At 38.3% G+C, this 19,480-nt stretch overlaps 1 protein-coding gene across 4 annotated transcripts in view; it reads left to right on the top strand.

The window, feature by feature from the left end:
• LOC127640590 (furin-like) overlaps positions 1 to 18,831 on the top strand; it is a 102,283-nt gene extending 83,452 nt beyond the window's left edge. For all 4 annotated transcript variants that reach the window (XM_052123227.1, XM_052123229.1, XM_052123226.1 and 1 more), the window contains exons 9-16: positions 798 to 1,010; positions 8,260 to 8,360; positions 10,782 to 10,885; positions 11,014 to 11,131; positions 11,457 to 11,636; positions 13,288 to 13,412; positions 13,511 to 13,639; positions 16,154 to 18,831. In XM_052123227.1, coding sequence (XP_051979187.1) covers positions 798 to 1,010; positions 8,260 to 8,360; positions 10,782 to 10,885; positions 11,014 to 11,131; positions 11,457 to 11,636; positions 13,288 to 13,412; positions 13,511 to 13,639; positions 16,154 to 16,824 — 1,641 coding nt within the window. In that variant the 3' untranslated portion in view covers positions 16,825 to 18,831. The remainder of the gene's footprint in view (positions 1 to 797; positions 1,011 to 8,259; positions 8,361 to 10,781; positions 10,886 to 11,013; positions 11,132 to 11,456; positions 11,637 to 13,287; positions 13,413 to 13,510; positions 13,640 to 16,153) is intronic.
• Positions 18,832 to 19,480: the final 649 nt, after the last annotated feature.

Here is a 19,480-nt window from a genome sequence, read left to right as displayed (position 1 = left end):
AATTTTGCAGACACGCTTGTCTGCAGAGAGAGAGAGAGAGAGTAGACTAATATATGAGAAAAGAAAAGTGGCATATTGTCAGATGTCCAACCAATTTTAATAAAGATTAAATACAGTACATTTCAGCACACATACTGTAGGTCAAATGATTGCTTTTGCATTAGTCACGACAGTGATAATTCACTTTGTCAATTGGATTTTTGTGTGTTATTATTAGAAATGAGGTCCAAGTGGACAAACAATAACAGACACTAAAAAAATTTTTATATGACAAAGCATATATATATATCATTGATAACTTATGTCTGTGCTTTTCGTAGTTCATATTTGTGATTAAAAGATTAGTTCATCCAAAAAGGAAACTTCGGTCATCATTTTCCATGTCATATGATTTTTCAGCTATACAATACCTTTATGTGATGAACAGATCAAAATGTAAGTAGTTTTTCTATTAAAACCTTGCGGTTTCCGCATATTTAAACTTCCTGCAAAAAAAAACTGTATTTACATGGCAAATTTGTAATATGTGCAAGTTTAATTTATAACTATTTTTAAAAGTGCATTGCACTTAATCACATTGACACAGCGTGAGAGAGTATGTTAGACCAGCTTTGGAGAGTGTGTTTGACTACATTTGCATTTATGCATTTGGCAGATACTTTTATCCAAAGCAACTTTCAGTATATTCAAGGTATACATTTGATCAATTTGTGTGTTCCCTGGGAATCGAACCCAAATTATCTTGGCCATGCTCTACCAGTTGAGCTACAGGAACTGTGTGTATTTTTGTATTGTAGGGTCGTGGAGGTTTGGGCTCCATCTTCGTGTGGGCGTCAGGTAACGGAGGGCGGGAACGAGACAGCTGCAACTGTGACGGATACACCAACAGTATATATACCCTCTCCATTAGCAGCACCACGCAGTACGGGACCGTCCCCTGGTACAGTGAGGCCTGTTCCTCCACCCTCGCAACCACCTACAGCAGCGGAAACCTCAATGAGAAACAGATTGTATGTATTTAACACTCACATTACATTCATATGTGCAAACTCTTATTATTCAACTCTTTTTATTGGCTTTTTGAAAATATATACACCAACCACATTAACATAAAACACAACATCACAACCAAAACAACCAAAATTCTGCAATTAGTGTTTTGGAACAAATTCCTGATCAAAGTATTTAAGGAAAGTATTGACGCTGACTACCACCCCTGGAGCCGCGAGTTCGATCTCACCACGCAACCCACTGAGAGTAAACCACATTATTGCCACCACGAGGAGGTTACCCCATGTGACTCTTCCCTCCCTAGCTACCAGGCCAATTTGGTTGCTTAGGAGACCTGGCTGGAGTCACTCATTACACCCTGGATTCAAACTCGCGACTCCAGGGGTGGTAGTTAGCATATTTATTCGCTGAGCTACCCAGGCTCCTGATAGTAGGTATTTCTAAATTATTAAAAAATTGCTCTATATCAACTCATATAACTCTGATGTGTATAGCGCCTCATAAACATTTTTAACTGATTGTTAATGTTCGACTGATCTGAGGTTACTCCATGCAATGTCCGAATTTCTGATATACAGTATAACCAGCTTTGGTCATCTGCCTCATTTAGTGGGAGAGTAACCTGCTAGCCCTTTAAATGTGTTTTTTGTTCATGTTTGTTATCATGGTGTTTATTTAGAAATTAGTTTATTTCCCGTCCCTGTTTGTGGTCATGTGTCCTTGTCATGTGATTTCCTATTCCCCTCATTTGTTCCTGTCATGTGAGTATCTGGTTTCATGTGTCTTGTTATCTCATTATCAGTTCTGTTTTATCATTTGTTCATGTTTATTAGTCTTGTTATCAGTTCTGTTCTGTTATTGGTCCATATTTTATTAATCCAATTAGTCATTGGATTGCCTTGTTAAGTTGGTACCCAATTGTTTGTATTTATTCTAATGTTGCGACATCCTGTTTCAGCTTTGCTACCGCCACACCCATTTTGCCTGTTGAGTGCTCATGTCGTCCGAATGTCTACCCTCCACCTCTTCCAGCAGGTGCACACGGGCCTCCAGTGCGGCAATTTTCGTATTTGTCTCGTCCATCGCATTTCTAAATTCTCAGTTGTTCGCACTGCGTTTTAATCTCTGTGGTTTGACCTCTGCTTTTTCGTTCCTTTTTCAATATCCTTATCTCACTGAGAATAAGTTCTTGGTTAATCTCCATTCTGTTTTCCACTGCATTCGCTGTTGTGCTTTCCGCCGTCTTATCTTGTTTTCTGCGTGCACTGGGCATGTTGGTGAACCTCAGTTTTTGGTCGATTGTTGTTTCAAACGTTTCTTAAATCAGGCCCTCCTCTTTTAATTATGAGAAATCACCTTAATCTGTTTGAGAATGTGTTTGTATGTAATTAAATGGGTAAAGTTCAGTACAGACCCTTGCCAAACATGTCTTCGCATGTTGCTATCCAAACCGGGATCTCATATGTGTAAACTCTTGCGAGAAAAACATTAATATCTGTATTTTGTTACAGTCACATACACACATATATTATGTTTATGAACGCAAATGCTTACATAAACCTTTCTAAGTGTTATTGTCAGAGTAAAACCTACACACTCCCACACTTTACAATCATATGTTTGCAAATGCTTATAAAAGCCTTTATAGGTGTTAATCATCAGAGACACACATATAGTACAACCCTGTTGAGAAGACCATTCACTGGTTAAGTTTTGAATGCTGGTCCTAGAATGGGATTCTGGTGTGCTGGTATTCCCACCAAGCTTTTTAACAAACTTAATCAGCAAAACTTCTTTAATTGGCCAGTGTCCCTATATACATAAGGGCTCTTCAGCTAGCCCCCCATGGGCAACATTTGGCCCATCAATCCTTTTTATCCAACCTTGCAATACATTTTTTTCTCCCCAATTTGGAATGCCCAATTCCCAATGTGCTTTAAGTCCTTGTGGTGGCGTAGTGACTCACCTCAATCTGGGTTTTGGAGGAAGAATCTCAGTTGCCTCCGCATCTGAGATCATCAACCCTTGCATCTTCTCATGTGGCTTGTTACCGCAGTATTACCACAGAGACATAGTGCATGTGGAGGCTTCACGCCATCCACCGCTGCATCAACGAACAACTCACTACGCGCCCCACCAATAGCGAACCACATTATATTGAACACGAGGAGGTTACCCCATGTGACTCTACCCTCCCTAGCAACCGGGCCAATTTGGAGACCTGGCTGAAGTCACTCAGCACACACTGGATTCAAACTCACGACTCCAGGGGTGGCAGTCAGCATAAATTCTCGCTGAGCTACCCAGGCCCCCCTTCCAATTCATTTTTAATGAAATCGCTGTGCTGTCTTTCACATCAGCACGCTCTCTGTGCAAAAGCCGTTGGTGAATTTAACAACACACCGCGGTACATTTAACCATGACCAGTGTGCAAAAATAATTGCTAACTTTTCCTTACTGAATAGGAGGGTTATAGAGAAAGAGGGAGAATATAGAAATTCACATTTCAGCATTGCAGCTTTTACATGTTAAAGTTAGCACACAGACAGACCTTCGTTCCTTTTACCACACATGAATGCCATATTCAGTTGTAAGCAGAATTGTAAACGTCAGAACAAACAGGCACAGTGTGTGCTATAGTGTCACATGGTTTAAATGACCGAGCCACTGTACATTGGGAAAGTGAGTGATGGAGTGCCACCCATTCATCATGCTATGAAGATGAAGTGTCAGCCGGTGAAATAATTTCCACATCTGCCGCTGTGATTTCCTGTGGGCGTGACGTTTTAGCTCTGTAAACGTCAGGCCCTCAGGAGACAAAAAAATCACCTTAGAACGGCATCTGAAAACTTCACCATTGCAGGTGCTGTTGCAAGCCATATCCATCAGTTTCTCTGTTCCCGTAATTTCCTTCGAGAGTGAAAGAGAGAGGAAATAAAGACAGAAAATGTGACTGAAAAAGCAAAGGAGAGAGGAGACAAGGGAAACAGAGAAAGAATCCATGTGAAAGAGAGTCAAAGACACAGAGGCAGCAATTTTGAATACCAAACATGCTGCACTGCAGATACTTTGGAACTCATTTGAAAGCATTACGCTCTTTTTCAGTAACATATCACCATTTTATCTTCCTCAGCTATATTTGAGATAGTCTTAGCAGCTTCTTTTAATTAGGGCAGGCTAATTAATCCAAATAAGGTTTCAGATGACCTTCACAAAATACATTAAAATACATCACATTAGATGATCTTAATGAGCATAATGTATGTCTGTAGTAATGTATTAATGTATTAGTATGTATTAATTTGCTCTGTGACATTGTTTCCTGCAGAATTCCTTTTTTGTTAGGTGCTATAAAATATCTGTCTAGCCATACTTTCAAGTCACAACACCAGAAAAGATTGTAAAACTAGTCAAATGACAAATTTGCTCTTTAGGAAACTCATTGGCCATATTAAAAGTTAAATGGCGTCGGAGGAATATTCAAAATGCTACTTAATTATTTTGGCTCGACACAGCCAACATACTGTTTTTCTACAGATAAGGTTTAGGGTTTTTCCAAAATTATAAACTGTACCTCCTAACAGCCACCAAACTTGGCACAGATCTTCAGACTGTTCTGACTTTGAGTCGTTCATGAATATTTGCTATAACACCTAGCCCCACTACTGAGTAAACTAAACATCAAACAATGGGTATATATTTTTTTAAAAGATCTCGTAAGAGTCATTGGTTCATGAATCGAAATACACCTGTTTTGTTTTTTGTTTTGTCAATCTTTATATCCGTTATTTTACGTGAGTCTTTTTGACCAATTCAAAAAAAAGAGTCATTTGTTTGTAAATTAAACTACACCTGCTTTGTATTGTTCATAGATTCTGTGACTGTGAATAGCAATAAAGAAAACAATGTGCTGTTATTAGTTATCCAAATTCAGCTTTATTCTATGATGCACTCATGCCAGTGAAAGTGGTTCCACATTCTGCTGGCAGGTCAAAATCTACCTGCTTATTGAAGCTTATCTTAGATGTTTCGGATGACTTCAGAGTGTTAATTTGTACAATATTGAATCTGTCCCTGCAAGTTTGACTGTGATATCTCCCCTTTCCCTTTGTTGAGAAACCCTTTCCATTAGAATGACAAAGGCAATAACAGATTCAATTTGAAAGTGGATACAATCTCAGTGGCAGGGTTGAGGGGGGAATCGTAGTGTGTGTACGTGTCTATTTGTGTTTATATCAAAGTGACAGGGACAGTGAAATAAATAGTGAAAAATAAAGAGTAAGTGTGTGTGTGTGGCTGGTATTCTCCTGTGTATGCTTTGATGGTTCTGTTGCCTCGGGTTGGACCTTCTCTTATCCTGATCATTGTCAATCATTCAGGCATGTCGCTAAGTCTCCTATGCCCTGATTAAAACCCCAAACCCTCATGTGTGGCAGTGCCAGCTTATTATAAGTCTCCAGAGTTGTCACACATACACATTTTATGACACTGGTTGCAGGTTTCTCCTTCCCTTTCAGACTCATATTCTTGTCCCACACTTTGACAGGCGCCTCTGGCTGATGGACACCCCCACCAACACATACACTGTACACTTACAATATACAATGTACTATTACAAAATATTATCATGATTTATTGCATATTTTGTTGTAAATAAGGTGTGATTATGATGCATTAACTCTTAAATGCATGGTCATTTTCCCAAACACTCAAAACAAATATTTGGGTCTATTATAGACCCGGCACTTATATCTATTAAAAATGGATGTACAAAATGCCCAGATAGGGTACATTTTTTTAATATTTTCAAGAAAATTAGAAAAACAAATCTAATAAAATAAAATTTTATATATTTTGTTTTATTTTTCATAAATTAAAGAGATAATGCAACAAATCAGGACAAATCAAGAACAGGATTAATTATTTTCACTCTGAAATTTCATGAAATGCAACTGGCTGTCAAACACATATTGAACTACACATAAGACATATTCTACACATGTGTAATCTATGTGTAACTTATATGTAGTTTATGTACAATACTGTGCAAAAGTTTTAGGCACTTGTGGAACATGTTGCATAGTGAGGATGTATAAATTCAAAAATAATGCCATAAATAGTTTTCATTTATCAATTGATGTCATACAAAGTCCAGTAAACATAAAAAAGCTAATTCAATATTTGGTGTGACCACATTTGACATCAAAACAGCACCAATTCTCCTAGGTACACCTGGACACAGTTTATCTTGGTTGTTGGCAGATAGGATGTTCCAAGCTTCTTGGAGAATTTGCCACAGTTCTTCTATCTATTTCGGCTGTCTCAAATGCTTCTGTCTATTTATGTAATCTCAGACTGACTCGATGGTCAGTGGGGGGTTTTATGGGGTCAAGCCATCTCTTGCAGAGCACCCTGTTCTTCTATTCTAATCTTTCTATTTGCTAAATTAATGTTTTGGAGTCTAAAATTTATTTTTCCCATTGACACTAAAGCTGAAGATATAAATAACCATCTTAAGACAAATGCTTTTGTGAAACTTTTTAAGTGCCTAAAACCGTTGCGCAGTACTGTATATCTTGTGTTTATTTTCACAGGCACTTGTTGAGTCTAAATAGAAGCACAACTTACAATATTTCAGTAGTACATCCAAATGACAATATTCATATCATACAGTTCATGTGTTATACTTGCAATAAGTTTACTTCAATGTTGTTCCTTCATCAAATAGCAATGCCAAATGTAAATCAAGTCAATCACTGAAAGAACAGCGCCACCTTGAGTAAGAAATTGGATGTATATTATCTTTGTGTTTACACATATAAAATACTGATAATACACCATCGTTGATAATTCAAGTGAGTGTGCTCTAGTATTTATTTGTATGAATATAGTACTCATTTCTCTTTTATGACACAAAGAAATAGATATCCAGTAATAGTAATCTTAAATAGATATGAAATAATTATAAAAAATCATATTTATGGAAGTGCAAATATTTTTTTTATAATAACGACACTCTTACATACCTTGGGTCTCTAGAGACCTTATACACTTTTGGTACTTATAACCATTCTAATTTATTTTATTATTCACTGTGTATGTGCGTGTGTGCATGCGCGTGTGTGTGTGTGTGCATGCGTGTGTGTGTGTGTGTATGTGTGAGCGTGTATTTATCACTTTGTGGGGACCAAATGTCCCCATAAGGATAGTAAAACCAAATATTTTTGACCTTATGGGGACATTTTGTCGGTCCCCATGAGGAAAACAGCTTATAAATCATACTAAATTATGTTTTTTGAAAATGTAAAAATGCAGAAAGTTTTCTGTGAGGGTTAGGTTTAGGGGTAGGGTTAGGTTTAGGGGATAGAATATAAAGTTTGTACAGTATAAAAACCATTATGTCTATGGAAAGTCCTCATAAAACATGGAAACACAACATGTGTGTGTGTGTGTGTGTGTGTGTGTGTGTGTGTGTGTGTGTTACACTATTTATAAGAGATAGATTGAGGAATTCTAAAGATCTAAAAAAATTGATGAGTTACAGGGGGTGTAATGAGGTCCTTGGTTTCTAAAGACCCGAGGTATGCGTTTAAGGGTTAAACATTTAAAGCTGAAGTGTGTAACGATGTGAAATGTGAAAACAACACTTATTTTCACAGTTCTGTTTGGTGATGCTAGTGGTGCAGAAATTACACACTTCAGTTTGAATGAAGGGTGTGCACTAACCTTGACAGTTTTAATGTAGAGACCATCTTTTTTTCAAATTGCTGACTAATAACAGATCTGACCTCCAGAAGTCGTGCCAGACAAAATCTGACAGACAGAGTTGTATTTGTATAATTTCTGACATTGTCCATTTTTATCCATCATAGTTGTTTCCATTTTTCCTTTAAGTACAAGTGCTGCATTCTAGAAGTGTGTCCCCCACACATTTTGGAAAATTACACATTATATTGTAAGAGATTGGCCATCTGTGCGAAGAAGTTGAAGCCATCTGCGAGTTTGGTGAAACGTGTTCTATTTGATAATTTGCAGAGCTGGGGAATGTTACTTTTAAAAGTATTGTGTTACTGAAAATTAAATTAACCAGTTGTGTTACATAATTACATTGCAAGGTATTTTTCTTCTAAATGACAAAGTGTTTTTTACTCATTCCTCTAGTTTTCCAAAAAAAATTAATCAGTAAATGATGGAAAATTTCCAGCTAACATAACCTTTTTAGAATGTGTATGTGTGTTGTGTGTGTAGGTGACAACAGACCTGAGGAAGAAGTGTACCGACTCACACACGGGCACGTCCGCCTCGGCTCCCCTGGCTGCCGGAATCATCGCTCTCGCTCTAGAGGCCAAGTGAGTGATGACTGCAATGACACCTGTCTCCACTGACACACATGCACGTAAACATGCACTCTGCCCAACCCACCTCACTGATGCTCCTGCCAGTCACTCCCCCTGGTCGTTCAGACTTCATTACCTCGTGCACATCATTTTCAGCCCTCCGACACACTCTGACATCGTCTTGACATTGCTTGTCCAAAAAGAATGAAGCAAAAATATGAGAGAGAGGTAAAGATATGTCTGCCAGTCTACACTATCCTTTCAGGGCAAATTGGCCCCAAAGCTCTGAGGACTCCTAGACAACATCAAATCATCTTGCTCAATTAAAAGCTCTTGCAGAGGATTTCACCCTGTACGCTGAGAGGTGGTAATGAGAGATATGAGATATGAGCGAGCATGTTGTCTTAGATCACATGTTATAACGAGATCTAATTAGTATTGGTAGGTATTTGTGTGTAAAGTGTGCATTTTAATATGTTTGGATTGAGTCCTGAACAGAAGGTCTGCACACTGCTGCTCCCAAACAGTTTTATTCTTTCCACAAATAGACAGCCACTTGGATAGACACTGAAACGTTCAGTATCAGTACCTTGACAGCATCTAAAGCACAAAGGGACGAATTCACCAAACAGTGCATCACTTTTGGACATGGTATCTCAGTGCATATGTCTGTGTCTTACTTACTAACCACTTGCAATCTAGTTTCAGCAGGTGCATTTAGTGCTGTGTTTGAGTATTTAAATTTAAATTGCCATTCCTTGCTGCATAAACAAGCCTCCTTTCTATGTCAATTAAGCTTATTATTTATTGCAGTTTTTTCACAAAACTCTGCTATTTTCCCGGCACAATAAATTAGAACATAAATAAGGAAAGCAACAGAATCTAATTTTAAGTAGGTTTTTTGTACATATTCTATCAATCGTGGCTGTAGTACTCATCAAATAATGATCAAATGATGGAGATGAGCGCTATAAACTTGCATTCAAAAATGCTTTCAGAATATTAAAGAGATTATTTAGGTGTCTGGATCACAGTAGTGGAGTGATGTTGGACAGATCGTGGTGATCTGCTTCATTCTCATCATTAATAGATTACATGTATGTTACGTTATGTTACTACACATGCTGTATCATGGTCTTTGTTTTCAAGTCTTACTGTTAGTTACAGTTAACGATGTCTTTATGCCTTCACAAGCTGGCTTTGATGTGAAGCTTATTAACTATTTAAATTTGATCAGCTTTGTTGATTAAATTATGGGAGCTATCTAGATTTGTGCATTCTAGTTTTGTTTTGTGTCAGTCTAAATATGTTATTTTTTTAAACTTTATGTGGTGAGGAAGAAAAAAATCCCAGAATGTTTAAGAGGCCAGTGCAGAACCAATTTTTCCTTCCCATATCTGTCTTTGCTTTGGTGGAAATGCATGGTACAGGGCCTGATTGGGCAAAGGGTACCTAGTGTTTATGCCCATAATTTTATCCACCAGGAGTATTCTCATGTAATACATGATAATTGCAGTACTATTATATCCATTAATCACATGGTGTAAATCAGTCCATCTGTGGCATGGCTGTTGGTTAATAATTTGTTTGAGACATTATGAATTTGCTTGCTGAATAATTTATTGTGAGGTAAAAATTTTAGAAAGGCTATAAATTGGATCACCTTCCTTATAAATCACCCTGAACAATATATGGACACCAGAGCAAGTTGCTTGTCAGGCACACTGATGCAGGAAGGTGCTAATTATTGGCGGAACACTAATTAACTTCTCATGCTGTAATGCTTGTAAGCATGTAATGCTGCACTTTACACTAAATCCATTTCTTTTTGGTGAAAATAGCTTTTCACACAGGTATTCCATATTAGTTGGTGGTTTGTATGAATGAATGAATGTTACATTTACAGTATATAGCACTTTTCTGGCATGTGCTTTACATGGTGAACAGGGGACTCTCCTCAACCACCACCAGTTGTATCTTAATCCAGACATGTCATGCCTTGAAATGCCCTGTTGAGCAATAATATAGCTTTTTAGCTTTGCCTATGGGTGCCACGAGTCCCAAAGCTGCTTGTTTCTGCCATGTAGAGCAAGAGCCGACGAAACTAATAAGCTCGAGTCGAGAAACCAAGGAAACACAGTTATAAATTGAATCTGATATTGCTGCAATTTGGGGAATACAATTTTGGGTAAAAGGCTGTGTCTGCCATGTAATTACAAAATGATGCATGGCCCCCAGGATGGAACATTTCCATTTGCAATTTTCTATGACTTGAGTAAAAGAAAAGCTTAAATTATGTGTCTTTCAAAAAGACATCCTGTCATATCTGAGAGTATAATTATGTGTGAATTATCATTTGAATATAAATAAAAATGTGTGGCCCTGCTGCAGTTTAATATTCATATCACTTTTGTGTTTTTGTATGATTCACAGCATGAATCTGACCTGGAGAGATATGCAGCATCTCGTGGTGAGAACCTCACGACCCGCCTTCCTAATAACTAATGACTGGAGGACCAATGGGGTTGGACGATTAGGTAAAAGACAGTTCACAATACCAATTGGCAACTTAGATCTTTAGAACTGCATTCATTTGTTCAATGGACATGTCTGACCTTATTATTTTTTCCTTTCCTCTTTTTTTCTCGCTCTCTGACTGTGGCAGTGAGCCATTCTTATGGCTATGGTCTGCTGGATGCCAATGCTATGGTTGTGTTGGCACAGAACTGGACCAGTGTGGGGCCGCAGCATAAATGTGTCATTAATATGCTGACCGAGCCAAGGTAAGGGCGGTTGAACACCTCATGCAGCACAGGCAATATATCAGTACATCAGGTAGCTAATGCAAACTAATTCCAGCTACCTGAGGAGCTACCTAGCGAATCTGTTCATTTGAATATGCTTAAAGGAATAGTTCACCTAAAAATTAAAATTCACCCACATGTTGTAACAAACCCCTACATCTTTAGTGGAAAACAAAAGGATATGTCAAACAGAATGACAGCCTCAGTGAAAAGATGCAATGAAAGTGAATGGTGACTGATGCTGTCATTCTTCCTAACATCTCCTTTTGTCCTTTTGTGTCCAACCGAACTTCTTTCTTTATAGGGACATCAGAAACCACCTGATCTTCAGCAGATCTGTTGAGGCCTGCTCTGGGCAGCCAGACTTTGTGAGCTCTTTGGAACACGTCCAGGCCAGACTTACCCTCTCTTATAACCACAGAGGAAACCTAGCTATCCACCTCATCAGTCCTCTGGGAACTCGTTCCACACTGCTGGCTCCACGGTAAACACACACACAAGACCATCATCACATCAGCCCCCTGGAAAACTCCTTTTACCTTGCCTGCTCCCCAAGCAAATATGCATTCACATGCAATCAATTCTTGCTAACATTTACATGCATAGGACAGGGTAAAAATATTTATTTTTCAATGCATTTGATCTTCATCTTTAATTGAACATTCTCAATATCAATTCTTAAATCCCAATATCAACCTTTCACTAACTCTCTACAATGTGTAAATCACTTGCATATGAAATAAAATTTCCTGCAATATGGCCAAAATTCTGTTCGTCTGTGAATAGCCACTGGGTGGTTAATGTTCAGATTTCATTCACCAGTGATTGTCTTGTATAGTTGCAAAGAGGTTCAGCACCGCACCTTTCACTGCATGTATGGAGTAAAAGTTCGGTTTCCCTTTAATGCGTGTCCAAAGACAAGATCCACGCAATTAATTTTCACTAATATCCTGTCTGTGCTTTACACTCAATTGTTGATCAAAAAAAGAAACACAGAATTCTAATCATGCATTGTATGGATGCTGTCAAGAAGCCGGTCGACTCTTGTTAATGGCCGCTCTTAAAGAGACAGTAGCGATTTTAAGCACATCTACAAATCAATTTAATCAGTACAAATTATGTACAAATTAACATTAAAATTGTGTGTATATACAGTTCTGGAAAAAATTAAGAGACAACTCCAAATATTTCTTAAATCAGCATGTATGTATTCCATTCCAGTGTTTGTTGAATTCCTGCTTGAAATTTTGAAACAGGAGTGGCATAAAATCACACAACAGCAATGCAAAAGACTTGTAGAACACGTGCAAAGATGCATGAAAGCTGTGATTTCAAAATCAGGGTTATTCCCTGGGATGGCCATGTTATCTGTTGCAGGGCTCCCTGTTCTTCTATTCTAATCATTTCTGTTTGCAAAAGAAACGTTTCTGAGTAAAAACATTTATATTTCCTATTGACACACTAAAGCTGAAGACATAAAAAACATCTTAAGACAAATGTTTTTGTGAAACATTTTATGTGCCTAAGACTTGCACAGTACTGTATATATGTATATATGCATTATAATATATGCAATGTCATTAATTGATGGAATATATGGATTTATACATTTAAAAAAAGCTGAAATGTGATCAATATGATGAAAAACTAATGATAAAACATTATTTGTCAAATTTAGATTTTTGTAATGCACGTGGAGATTTGTTCACAATGGTCAAAAGTATGTGGACATTTTCCTCTAATGCTACAGCACAAAGTGACGTTCTAGGGAATTGTGTTTTCCATCTTCTGAGTCTAGAAATGGTTTACTGAGTCTGGATGAACTTGACTGGCCTGCACAAAACCAACATCTGAACCCTATTGAACACTTTGGGGATTAATTGGCATGCTGACTGCATGCCTCACCTCACTGATGCTCTTGTGTCTGAATGGGAGCAGCAGTGTTCCACCATCTAGTGGAAAGCCTTCCAAGCTGAGTGGAAGCTGTTGAAGTAGCATAGGCAGGGATTTATGTCCATGATTTTGAAATTAAATATTATTACAAGCACATATGTGTCTGATATTCAGTTCATAGTTTTAGCCTTGTAGTCTAGCTCACACTATCTTTCTAAAGTCTTTCTTCTGTTAATCTTCAGGCCTCAAGACAACTCAGCTGAAGGGTTTAATGACTGGGCATTCATGACCACCCACTCCTGGGACGAGGACCCCCAGGGGGAATGGACCTTGGAGATCGAGAATGTGGCCAGTCTTAATGACTATGGTAGTAGCCATTCCAGAAAGTTTTGTTTTTAATAATCACTATAGTTCGAACACTTTGTTTATGGTGATCTTTTTTAAAGCGAAACATCTTTTCCGCAGGTGTGCTCTCTCAGTTTACCCTCATCCTGTATGGTACCGGCTCCAGTGCAGCAGATCCATCTGTTTCTGACTACACTCGACCTTCAAACAACAGCTGCAAAACCTTTGACACCCAGCAGATCTGCATCGGTAAGACAAACACACTTCCTGGACCTAAGGTGTACACCAATATAATAATTCCTGTCATCATTTTCTCACCATCATGTTGTTTTAAACAATTCTTTCATGAACACTCACGAACGAGCAACTCTAATAGCACTCATTTCAGTGCAACGTGCATTAGGATATTTACTGGAGAACAAATAGCTTAAATTTTGGGTTGTTTCTCACCAAAATTTTTAAAACTTGGAATATGAGGCACTATCAACTGCCTTTGCATTGGGTATCTCAGTGAGCAAAGTCGCTGACTAACACCCCTAGAGTCACGAGTTCGAATCCAGGGCGTGCTGAGTGACTCCAGCCAGGTCTCCTAAGCAACCAAATTGGCCCAGTTGCTAAGGAGTGTAGAGTCACATGGCGTAACCTCCTTGTGGTCACTATAATGTACGTGGTTCACTCTCAGTGGGGCGCGTGGTGAGTTGTGTGTGGATGCCGCGGTGAATAGCGTGAAGCCTCCACACACGTTATGTCTCCGCGGCAACATGCTCAACAAGCCACGTGATAAGATGCGTGGATTGACGGTCTTAGACGCAGTGGCAACTGAGATTTGTCCTCCGCCACCCGGATTGAGGCAAGTCACTACGCCACCACGAGGATCTAGAGCGCATTGGGTATAGGGCATTCCAAATTGGGGAGAAAAAAGGTAGACTGGGATATTAATTAAAATCTTGCCTTTTGAGTTCTGTATAAGTTGAAAGTATTAAGGGTTTGAAATGACATAAGGGTAACTGAATAATGACAGAGTTTAGATTTTTGAATGAGCTATTCAATAGGCAAGTTTTCATAAGAGATGATGTTTATGATCAGAAGGAAATATTTACACACACACACACACACACATATACACACGCTGAGTAATCTGTTGGCAAAACGTCTTTGTCATATGGAAATTCTCTTATGTCTTAGTATGACTCTCCCCTGTCTTGTGAATATTAATATATGTTTATGAATATGAATATTGCAAAGAAACTGGAGATTGTGATGCCAGAGAGATTTTAAATTAGATAAACTGCATTATTAAAGGAGGAAAAGATATTAAACGGCCTTTTTTCTTTGATGTGATGTTGCACTTTCCTTGTAACCTCTAGGGGTCAGTAAACAAACTTTAGTTTGCTCAATGAACGTTAAAGTTTGCACTTTTCAAAGTTATTGTGTGGACAGTTGATGATTGATTTCTCCATTATGGCCACACACGGCACCTACAGTACATTATAACTGCAGTGCTCAAGGACAAACTAAAAAGTTATCTCACAAAGGTTTCATGAGGTGCTCCACTGTATTATTGCAGAAACAGAAGTTGTTAATTTTACAAGGTACAGGGATCACACAGTAATGCAAACCCTGATAATTTGAGGGGAAATCTTTTAATTGGTTTTAATGTAATCAATATTTTTGTAGGAACACAAATGTTCTACTTATCCTTAGCTCTAAAATATGTAATCAGAGAGAAATTGCACTTTGTGAGTGTAGTCTCTTTCATTTTATTTTTAAAAATCTTCATTATGTAATCAGGAAGTAAAAGAAATTCATTGCTCAAAGGTATAGGTGAAACAGTTAAGTACAATCTGTTTATTTGCCCCTTTCTGACCAAATGGTAAACCCACTTAAAGACAAAAATATTGTTGATCTGATTTGCTTTCTTAAATATTTATTCCTTGTTCAATACAAGTTAAGCTCATTCATCTGCATTTGTGGCATAATGTTGGTTACCAAAAAAAAATATTTCTACTCGTCCCTCCTTTTCTTTAAAAAAAAGCAAATATCTTGGTTAAAATGAGGCACTTACTTACAATGGAAGTGAATTGGGCCAATTTTTTGAAGGTTTTATAAGGCAGAAAAACACTTGAATTATTTCTTCTGTTAAAACTCATGTATTATTTGTGCTGTAAATTGTTTAAATGCTCATTTTTACAGTCATCATAGGGTTTTAGGGTTTGTTGACATTACATCAGCATGGCATCAGTGGTAAAATTGGCTACAACTTTACACAGAAAAGGTTAGTATGATTTTATCTCACTTAAATCATATTAGTACACATTTTGTTTATGCCTTATGCTTATACTTTTGAAATAATGAGTATTTTGACATTTACTGAATGTATTCACTTCCATTGTGCCTGTTACCCAGATTTTTGCTTTTTATTTTTTCAAAATAATTTTTTCATGGTACTCAACATTATGCCACAAATGCTGTCGATTGAGCTTAACTTGTATTGTACCTGGAATACTCTTTGAAAAAATAAAGCTTTCTTTCCAAAGCAATAACTTTCTCCTTTGAAAAAAAAATAATATATTTTTTTATTAAATAATAATATAATAGCCTAATGTTTAAATTGTCAAAATTCATATCACATTATGATGAAAATGGAGTCTTCTGTCTCATATCAAGTTAAATGTGTTGTGAATTCTATTTCACGTTGTCTTTAAATATTCAGACTTGCTCATAAAATATTTGATTAATCTTTCATCCAATCTCTGTTTCCAGAATGCAGCACGGGTTTCTCACTTTTCTTGCAAGGCTGTGTGAAGTCCTGCCCTCCTGGCTTCAGTTCTGGACCTCAGGTCCTCAACTTGTCCTTGGACAACTGGGTGGAGCACTTCACTGTACAGGCCTGCCTGCCTTGCCACCCATCCTGCCTAACGTGTTCTGGACCTGGGGAGACCGAATGTCTTTCCTGCCCTCCCCACAGCCACCTAGTGGTCACTTCCTGTTTGCACCAGAACCAAGTGCAGCGAAAATCTCCCAACATCCCTGTGCTCCAGCACAGGGTCAATGCTGAGGTGGATCCAGGCTCAGAAGTGTCATTGCGTGAGCCTGGGGTCTCCTCAAAATTGCCAGCACTGGTGGCGGTGCTGAGTTGTGCCTTCATCTTGGCGACTTTCGCAGCTGTTTTTGTTCTGCTACAGCTGCACTCTGGAGCGGCCACTGCCCCCTTCTGTAGGAGGACCAAACTGCCGGTGACGGACACAAGCAAAGGGGGGATTCGAGTGGGGTTTAGGTTTGGACTGGGACGTGGGAAGGTGTCGTATCGCGGGATCCCCACTGTGTGGGGGGACGAGGACACGGCAGGGGGGATGAACTCGGATTCAGACAGTGAAGAGCTGGAGTATCACAGCGAAAAGACTGCTTTTATACGGACTCAGAGTGCTCTTTAGCACTTGTACTAGGATACAGAACAAATAAGAGAGACTTGTTAATCGACTGAGATTTTGAGGTGTCTTTGTGTGTGTGTGTGTGAGAGAGAGAGAGAGAGAGAAAAAAGTTCAACTATGAAGAAATGAGTTAAACTGGTGCAACTGCAATTCTATAGTTTACCTCAAATCCGATTAAACACAAGACAGTCTCTGCTGCGCTGATTAATTCCCTTTATTTTGTTTGTCCTCATGGTCTGGGTCTAATGTCCTGAGATTTAAACCACTAAACAGGATCAATACAATCAGATGTGTGTGTTTGTTGGTTTGTTTGTGTGTGTGTAGATGTGCTTGTGCGTGTGCAGGGTTTGTGTAAACCCAAACATTTACTTTGTAACAAGTTTAAAAGGGCTGAAATTTGTTCCAGTCCACTTTTTATTAAAAGTTTTGGACTGTTTTATGCACAATGCTTTTTGCAGCAAGTCAATGCACTTCTATAACTTCTATAACTATTACTGCATTGCCATTTGATCGCTCATCATTCGTGCGATAAGTCTTTAATCCCTGACAATAAAGTCAACGTTCAGTTCTTTCTGCTAGTCAAAGGCAGCTCCGGGACATTTCCAGTGATTTGATCAGAGATGATTTAACTGTGCATAATTTCATACTATTGCAACAACAGCAACAAAGAGATATATAACAGAATGAAATTAGATAACACGCGCAAACCTCGGTTTGCTAAGAGCCTCCGGCATGGATTCTAAACGGCAGGGATCACAGACAAACAAACTATCTAAATATTGAACTGAAACACATCTTGTGAGATCGTCAGACGCGCAGAGAGAACAGCAGTAGCTAAATGTATCTTAGACCACAGCCATGATGCATTTTTATTTTAACTGTTGTCTTTTAAGGTTTGTTTGTTCAAGCTCTGAATTATTAACATGTTCCCTCACAAATGTCTCAAAGCTGCTGTTCAGAACAGGTTTTCAATATTACTGTTTGACAGAAAAAATTTCTGTCTCAGAGGACGTTTTATTGATTTTCAGGTCTGATTTTATCACTAAAACTTGCCTTTGCTTGAAAAAAAGGGGGCCTCAAAAGGACTTTGTCATTTGTTTTCATAAAAGGTCAATATCAGACATGAGAACTTGCGTGCTGTCATAATGGTATTACATTTAAGCTCTAGTGGGGTGAAATTGTGCACTACAAATCCCACAATTCATCCAAACTCTGTTCCAAAACCTTGTTTCCTGCCAGCTACCTTCTAAGGCAGCATCCTAACTGAAATGGCACCTCATAAGTGACTGATTGGAAACACTCTTTATAGGCATCAACTCAAGCATATTACTAAGCTAATGAAACAGAACTCTAATAAACATAGAAAAATACTTAGCACACACAAATCAGGCCTATATGTTAATTAGATCTACTAGAACTGTTAATTAGCAACACTTTTTTGTGTGTTTAAATATGAAATATACATGCAAGTTTACATACGTAAGTATACAATTAATACTGCCTTAAAATCTGGCCAAAATGGCGCACAGTACACGCGGACAGTCTGCGTTTTTGTGCATTGTTGATTGCATTGACTTTTCGAAAAGAGTATCACAAAACAGTCGTAGTGCGCATGCGTCGAACGTGTCCGTATAGGCTTGCAGTCAAAAAGAGTATACTTTGAAAGGCTGAGTGCTCAACCGTGCATGACGGAACGTCACGTGGAAAAACGAAGTATTCCCTAGCCTTTAGAATAGCCTTTGTGTCTTTAGAAGGCAGCATTCAGTACACGTTGTTCCCTATCTTTTGGAGCATCCTTAGTGCTAGGAGCATGTCCATGATGCCTTTAAATTCTGTCTAGGTAGGCAGTGCACCAGATTTTGTAACAGAGCTCATGTGTGCCATTCACTGCTATACCAATATTTGGAAAGACATGAAAAGTGATTTATTTGAAGAGAGAATTAAACATTGCTTTGAGGCATTTAACAGTTTTATTAAACTGCTGTCAATACTGCAGTCAATAAATTAATTACAAACATCTGTTGAGTCGGTGTTTATTTATTAACATTTACAAATATTTAAATACCTGTGATGAAATGAGACAGGTGACACCGTTGATCTGTTTTGCATCTCGGTGTGTTTTATGCTTGTTATTTAAGCCAATTTGCAGCATCATGCATGCTGTGGGTTCTGTCGCGTAATTAATGTAGGGTTGCATACGAACAGTCCAAATTAACAACCCGTGCATTATGCGCTTCGCTATGTGAAGTGTGCAATGGGTGATCATTAATATTTCATGTTTACTTGATATGACGGCCAAAACCTTTCATGTTTCCATGGTGGTGAAGTAAAACTTGCATGGACTCTATTCCTTGCAGCTCCCAGAAGACAGATATCTAGTTTATGGAAATGGCACATTAAACTGCTTTCCATAATTAGTTCAGCTGGGAGGAATGGGATCTCATATTCAGTGCTGAAGTTTCTGCCTACTTTGAATTATAAGTGAGACTGGGGCTGCTACATACATACTAATTGAGCAATAAGATGGAAAGACGGATGGTCCCGAGAAAGAAGTGTCATGTTGATTTCTCATCTTCATTGCACACTTCTGAGGGAATATTGAAAATACATTTCCACCGTGCTCAGTTTTGTTTAGACAGGCGTACAGCTCTCTTGCATT

The sequence above is a fragment of the Xyrauchen texanus genome, chromosome 49, assembly GCF_025860055.1.
Source record: "Xyrauchen texanus isolate HMW12.3.18 chromosome 49, RBS_HiC_50CHRs, whole genome shotgun sequence".
Lineage (NCBI taxonomy): Eukaryota > Metazoa > Chordata > Actinopteri > Cypriniformes > Catostomidae > Xyrauchen > Xyrauchen texanus.
Note: the sequence above shows the minus strand (reverse complement) of the source record. Positions and strands in the feature narration are given on the sequence as shown.